Source organism: Peromyscus leucopus, chromosome 3, assembly GCF_004664715.2.
Source record: "Peromyscus leucopus breed LL Stock chromosome 3, UCI_PerLeu_2.1, whole genome shotgun sequence".
Lineage (NCBI taxonomy): Eukaryota > Metazoa > Chordata > Mammalia > Rodentia > Cricetidae > Peromyscus > Peromyscus leucopus.
Genome location: NC_051065.1, coordinates 44,859,084 through 44,867,095, shown reverse-complemented (window position 1 = coordinate 44,867,095; position 8,012 = coordinate 44,859,084). Strand labels below are relative to the sequence as shown.

At 37.6% G+C, this 8,012-nt stretch overlaps 1 protein-coding gene across 1 annotated transcript; it reads left to right on the top strand.

Annotated features, from left to right (window-relative positions):
* The first annotated feature begins 536 nt into the window (after positions 1-536).
* On the top strand, positions 537-1,475 carry LOC114697965 (olfactory receptor 13-like). The gene has a single exon (XM_028876393.1). The coding sequence runs from the start codon at positions 537-539 to the stop codon at positions 1,473-1,475; it is 939 nt and encodes a 312-aa protein (XP_028732226.1).
* The last annotated feature ends 6,537 nt before the right edge of the window (positions 1,476-8,012 follow it).

Here is an 8,012-nt window from a genome sequence, read left to right as displayed (position 1 = left end):
AGCTAGAGTTATAACGACCTTCCAATCTCTCTGTTATTCAAGTGTGACGTTATTGTTTGTGTCTTATTAGTACTGAAATGTAGGCCAGTAAAGATCAAAATTATAACATACTTTGCATTTGTAAGAAAATTTGATACTTCTGTCATTGACATGCTCACTCCTCAACCTCATTCTGCATGAAAATGACCATACACAGCACACATGTGCCCACCTGTCTGATGCAACTGAACTATATATACATCCACCACCATGATGGGAACTTATGAACACATTGTAATGAAAATTTCTTTGAACATGAAAGTAGTATTTGCTAAAAATGTAATATGATATTAGCATTTAGTGTATAGAATGCACATTTCCTTCAGATTTATTTGGAACATACAAAAATTTTTAGTTAGTGATTATCAGGAATATCGTGAAGGATTTTCTGAAAAAGCACTCAATGTGATACTCACAGGTGCACTGTTTAAAAACCTACCTTGAACATTCACACTGTGTTCAAACTTGGTGAGGTTCTTTGTCTCTTTCACAGGGAAATGGGAAATCAGACCTCGGTTACACAGTTCATTCTCTTGGGATTTCCGCTCAGCCCAAAGATGCAGATGTTCCTCTTTGCCCTCTTCTCCCTGTTCTATGCCTTCACCCTGCTGGGGAATGGGACCATCGTGGGGCTTATCTGCCTGGACTCCAGACTCCACACTCCCATGTACTTCTTCCTGTCCCACCTGGCCATCGTTGACATTGCCTATGCCTGCAACACAGTGCCCCAGATGCTGGTGAACCTTCTAGACCCAGCCAAGCCCATCTCATTTGCTGGATGCATGATGCAGACCTTTCTCTTTTTGACATTTGCACACACAGAATGTCTGCTCCTAGTGGTGATGTCCTATGATCGGTATGTGGCCATCTGCCACCCCCTCCGATACACTGCCATCATGAGCTGGAGAATTTGTATCATCCTAGTGGCGACTTCCTGGATTTTAGGAGTTCTCTTGGCCCTGGTCCATCTAGTATTACTATTACCATTGCCCTTCTGTGGATCTCAAAAAGTAAATCACTTTTTCTGTGAAATTATAGCTGTTCTCAAACTTGCCTGTTCAGACACCCACGTCAATGAGATCATGGTTTTGGCTGGGGCTGTGTCTGTGCTTGTGGGACCATTTTCTTCAATTGTGGTCTCTTATGCTCATATTCTGTGTGCCATCCTGAAGATCCAGTCACGCCAGGGGCGCCAGAAAGCCTTCTCCACCTGTTCCTCCCATCTCTGTGTTGTTGGACTCTTTTATGGTACAGCTATTGCCATGTACATTGGGCCTCAACACGGGAACTCCAATGAGCAGAAGAAATATCTCTTGCTATTCCATAGTCTTTTCAATCCTATGCTCAACCCACTGATCTATAGCTTGAGGAACAAAGATGTCAAAAGTGCTCTGAAGAGGATGCTCATAAAGGAGCATACCTCTCGGGAGCATTAAATAATAAAGACCTTGCGAAACTCTTAGAATTACTTTCATTCAATATTGACCAGGACTTGTAAACTTGTTCAAAGGCATACTTTCCATTTTCTTACAAGAGCCTTCTCATGCTTTCAAAGAACCTCCCTGTGTTTCATCTTTTCTAGCTTTGCAGATTGGAGGAGCACAAGCAACCCAAACACACTAGCATGACAGTAAACTGGCTTTTAATGTGGCTAAAAGTAACCATCAGTCTCACCCAGCTACCAACCGTGTGAGCTACAATAGCAACCAGCCTGAAAGATAAACCCACTGATACAATAGTGATAAAAAAAAAAAAAAAAAAAAAAGGCTGCATCAATCCTGGCAAGAAAAGCTAGAGTCTGCTTAAAGATGGACATGTGAAAATAGAGTGGGATGGGAGTGACGTGGTAAACAGGAAGGCAAATTGGGCACTATTCAGTGGCTGAATAACTATAAAGAATCAATAGAGAGAAGGATTTTTATTCTGCTGAAGACGCACAAATCATAAGTTCATCTCAGTGAAAGATCACAAGCCAATAATTCATGTGAGCACTTCTCAGGACGAGGTATAAAACATTTTCACAACACCCTTTCCCAACTAGTGGGCCTTGTCTTCTCTCACTAAGTGAGCAACTATGACCTTGACTTCTGGTAGTCTGTTTTAACGTTGTGCTTTTTTGGACTTGATATAAATGGAATATAGGCCCTCAAAGTGTTCATTGTTTTAATATACCTTCTCTCAATCATTATTCTGTTTGTCAGATTTGTCTATAGTAGGTGGAGGTATAGTTTATTCATATACATTGTGTTCTATGAACACATCACAACATATTGATTCTATGTGGGGGGGGTATTGGAACTGTCTACAATGTGAGTTGTAATAAATAACTGTTGTGTAAATGTTGTGATACACATCTTTCAGAAGGCATCTGCGATCAACTGTTTTTGGATATACAGCTAAGGGAGTATTGGGTAATGGATGCCCTAGACTTGGATCTTCTTTACTATGAATGCCTGACTGTCTGGCTACGAAATTATTATCATTTACTCATGAGCTGAAATAGCCTCAAACTGAGCAAGAATTGATAATGCAATAATGAGCTGAATGTTGCTTCTACCCAGCTGGCTTTTCAGTCTAATAAGGGTGCTATTTTGGTGTTAATTTTCATAGATATATTACTGGTTCATAAGCCTATCTAACTTTCTTCTGGGCAGAACAAACAAGAATAAGGCATGCATTTATTCCTTTGTGATTGATTTCATCTTCTTAATGAACAACAACAAAAATCTGGAGTGCCAGGGGAAATGAAGTTTAAGTTATTAAATTGTATGTGGGAGTAAAAGGATTTTAAACATTTAGGTTGCAATATCTTAGCCTTGTCTGATATAACAAGCTTGGAGAATAAACCTGGGCCTTGCATCTGTCAGGCATTCTACCACTGAGATTTGCCCCTAGCTTTAAGTCTCTTTTTAATCTAACTTTATTCTGATACCTGTATTGATTTCCCTAGAAGATATATTTAATTTGGGTGAGGGTTGGACATTTTAAGATAACTTTGATATCTCTGAGCCCATTCTAGGACCTGACTAGTCATCTATCCTGGAGCATGCAGCTCTGAAAGTATGTTCTTTGATTATGCTTTGTCAATATCAATTGCTCCTTTGTTGTGTCAGCCCCATCTAAGTGAGATGGTAAACCTCTGACCTCACCTACAAGGCTCTTCTATTCCAATTGCAACTATAGCAATTTCCTTTGAAGACACTGCCTTGCTTTTCTGGCATATGCCCTGACCACTGCCACCTGGGATTCCATGTCTAATTTCCTTCCAGAAAATACAGAGGTAGTGGGGAGCTAGGAAAGCTGTCCCAGGCACCTCGACCTAACCAAAAGCATTCCCATGTGGCCCTGCTGACTTTATTGTGAAGTGGCTTCCCTTCCTGATGGTCCCTTGCCAGAAATATAACTAGGGAATGGAGGGAAATATTTCCTATCCTTTCAATTCTGGTGTCATTATTTGTATCAATCCTCTGTCATTTGAAAGCATGAGAAACATAACATGGACATGCACCCGGCCACCCATTTTTCCATGTCTTCCTTTCCCTTATACTTCACTGGAATTGAGGGACAGACTTTCCACTCTTCCCAAGTGGCCTGACTTTTCTCTAGCAGTTGTGTTTAGAACTTTGGTGGATCTATTAGCCTAGATCTCCCTCTAAGCCAAATCAAGCCAGTTGTAAATGCTTCTACAACAAAATTGTATTAGAAATGAGGAAACGCAGAAGTAAGGCAAGAGAGTGGGGAGAAAAGGTTCAAGGGAGATGCATTAAAAGTAGCCCCACTTAAGGGCTTCTGGCAGTGAGAGCAGGACTTATCCTGGGTACACGAACTGGCTTTTAGAGCCCATTCTCTATGGTGGGATGCCTTGTGCAGCCTTGATGCAGCAGGGAGGGGCTTGGCCCTGCCCCAGCTTGGTATGCCAGCCTGTGTTGATTCCCCAAAGGAGGCCTTACCCGCAAGAGGAGTGGATGGAGGGTAGGGAGGGGGTTGGGGAGAATGCGAGAAGGGGAGGGAGGGGGAATTGTGGTTGGTATGTAAAATGAAAATAAATTTAAATAAATAAAAAACAGTAACCCCACTTAGTGTGAAAAAATAATAGATTGCTTCTTGCATGTAATTGTCTTTGAGAGATCTTGTCAAATATTTCATGCAGGACAGTCCACCCAGACACAGCTAGAGAGAATAATTTAATTGCTGGTTGTTGTCATCCATTGACCAAAGGTATGCCTCACTCAATTGGGTATTAATTACCTTACACTAGAAGTAACATATACATTGCCATCATGGCAATCAACTAGTCTGAGACTCATGTCCAGGGACCAAAAGAGATCCACAGACCAAAGGCAATAGAAATGCTAGGTGATGAGAGACAAGGTCCTTTTGGGTTATACTTGGCTATGAACAACTGAACAATGGAGTGTAGAATTGACTCTTTTTACCTGTGAATCTGATTAAATTATTCCAAATTGAACTTTGTAACATGGGACTTATTTATGAACTAGAGTAATAGTGATGTAGTTTCATTCCATAGTCATTTGGATTTGAGATGCTACCTGCATCTACAGGAATATGTAGAGGTTAGAAGAACCCATTCTGTTTCCCTGACTACCTGTTTTTTCCCTTGTTACACAAGTGTGGGAATGCTACTTTTATGATATGCCAGTGAAAACCATGTCAAGGCAAAGTACCTTCTTAAAGATAAAATGTTAAGTTAAAAATTAAAGCAAATGAATATCATTGTAAGTGCAGGATACTTTTAAATGAAAACAAGCTATGTCAACAGAAGATTGTACTTTTCTCTTTGGGTCTTTACCAGTTTTCAACAATCACTGGTTGCAAAGATGCCAGATACTTTTGTTACAAAACTTTCAACTATATAAATAGTGAAATCAGAGTCAAAGATTATTCATAAGACAAGGCTCTCTATCCTTAGGTACCAAGAATGAAGACAAGAAATATGCCTCATATTTGATTATAACTAAGGAATTCAGAAAACAGTAAAATTATTCTATAAAAGAATTATCTGACAGTAGGTATATTATTTTAAATGATATTTAAAATTAAACAAAGAAGTTTGAAGACATAAAAGAAAAAGGAGAAGAGGTATTTGTTAGACTTTTATACACAAACTATCTGTGCTTCATAATCATCCCACATTATTTTTCTCTTTCTCTTTTATTTGGAACTTTTATTGGTAGTTTTTTACATAGTAGTCTTACTTTCTGAAGACTGTGGTCTACCTTATAATAATCAACCCATGTTTATTAAATTCAAATTTCATGCATTTCTGCCTTACAGAACCATTTAATTATTTTATAGTCATTAAGGCCTTATCAAAATATTACATCTGTTTTCCAACTCTTCTATTTTTCCATCCATTTTGCTTACCATATCAGTCGTGGCTGTGTTGAAGTTTTTGTTTGGAGTCTTACTGTTTTAGGACATTTAATCTCAGGCTGACACTTTTCATTCTTGATTATTTTCATTCTTTCACGATTTCACATTTTTGAATGTGAAATTGTAGAGGTTTTCTATTTTAATGTTTCAGATAGGTAAAGTTTTATTTTCATACTTGCAAGCATTTATAATTGAAGCAGATTGCTCATATATGTAGCATGTAGATTTTATTTGTGGAATGTGTTCATACTAAATTTCCCCATCCAACATGTAACATGATTGTAATTCCAGTGTTCCCAGCACAATGAAGCTCTACAATCATGTCAGCCTCACAGAGAACCACTCAGATGCCAGCACCACAAACACTGTTGTTGGCTGTCTCTTCAGGAGCCTTGGCAACTCCAAAATCTGTACAGACCAGAGGGAAAGACTGGTGCAAACTTTAGAGGCTCCTCTTGTACATAATCGTCTTCATCACCCTACTCCCAAGTCCCAACTTCCCCACTGGTCCTAAATCATAACTGTTTTTTTTATTATGCTCAGGGAGCTTACTGCTTTCCCCTAAATGTCTCCTTCTGACTGCTGTTTGAATAAAATGTATCTAGGGAGAAAGCTTGTTCCGATGTGAGGCTCATCTCATATTTTTTTCCACAAGGACGTAGCACTAGGCCATTCTCACAACTGAACAGTGATTTGTACATTTCCTTCAGTTTTATGATTACTTACAGTGGATAGAAAAGAATGATCTCAAATACTGTGGGGTCTTGTTCTGCAATTGACATTGACATGCTGTATACAGTACTGGGTTTCATAAAGACATTTTCATACAAGTATATAATGTACTATGCCTATGTTCCCCCATAGTCTTCTAACATCTCCTTTCAGACTTCTGCCCCATCTCATTAATTTCCTTTTCTCTCCCAATTTAATTTCTACTGTAATATTATATTAAAAGTTATTGTGTGCGTGTGTTGTGTGTATATATATATATAAAATCCATAGCCACAAATGACAGAAAACATGTAATATTTGTCTTTCCAAGTCTGAGTTATTCTATTTAATCTGATTCCAATTCCAGATAGTTTCCTACAAATGACATGATTACCTTCTTCTTTATAACTGAATTAAAATTCATTGTTCATATACACTATCCCTTTCATAGTACATAAACCTGCCATCATGAATAGTGCTGCAATAAACACTGAGATGCAAGGATCTTTGTGATATGCTGACTTAGAGTCTTTCAGGTAAATACCCACAAGACTACAGCTGGGTCATATGGTAGACTGATTTTTAGTCTTTATTATTATTGTATTTTTATTATTTCAAACATCTTTTAAATTTAAATATATGATCATATTCTTCCCCTCCCTTAAGTCCTTCCAGATCTTCTCCCTCTCCCAACCCATCCAACAACAAACAAAAACCCAAACAACAAACACCCCCCAAAACCACAGAAACAATATAAAACCACACACCCCCAAAAACTTTCTCCCTTCACTTGTCTTATTTCTCTAGCTAAGACTTCAAGCATTATACTGAACAATACTGAGAAAATAGATGTATTTGTCTTGTTCCTAATTTTACTGGAAGTGTGTGATGTTTCTTCCTTTGTGGTATAATGCTGGCTATAGGTTAACACTGAATTCTTTGTAGATATCCTTGTGAATCTTTCCTCTTAGTTTCTTCACATGGTGTTAATCTGGCTGTCATTCATCCTTATTCACTGTAGTTGTTATATAAAGATTAGTGACTGAATTTGAACTTACTAATTAACACAATTAATACACATCCATTAAGAGCTTAGGTACACATGCAAGTTATCTGACATCTCCTGCTTGTTTAACAAAGTGCTAAATCTTGCAAACCTAAAAATAATTCTAATAAATTAAACATATATACATATATAAAGAATGTTTCTTAAGATAATTAATTAATTAATGAAGCAGGGGAAAAGATAATAGAGTGTGCAGATTTGATAATGTTCAGGTAAGTATGCATAATTCATAAAAGAAATCAATAGGCACATTTCAATTGATTGATCTTTAGAGGGAGGAATCTATTGATAGGTAAGCAAGGCTGAGACCTAAGAAACATCAAGAAAGACTTGGCTTGCTCAAAGAAGGAAATAAAGAGGCAGCATACACATCCCTAAGAGAAATGAACGATCACCAGCAATATTGTGAGAAACTGCACTAAAAAGTTTGGATGACCTGGATGAAAGACACAAATCCTTGTAAATATATAAAGTATGAAAGCAAGCACAGGCAGATTTTGACATTCCATAACAATCAAAAGGACTGAATTGTAATGTTCAGTCTTTCCATAAAGAAAATTCCAGAACTTTATGGCTTCACTGGTGAAAAGTCTCAATTATTTAAGAGAGAAAACACCAAATTCCTTATAGACTCCCAAATACAATTTTTAAAAAGCCAAAACATTATTTTATGAGGTCAACATTACACTCATTTCAAAATGAAAGTGAGAAGCTATCACAAGAAAAAATAACTGAAGATTTTTACATTATAACTAAATGGTAATTATCCCAAGAATCTGATGCTGATTTAGGATCCAAATGT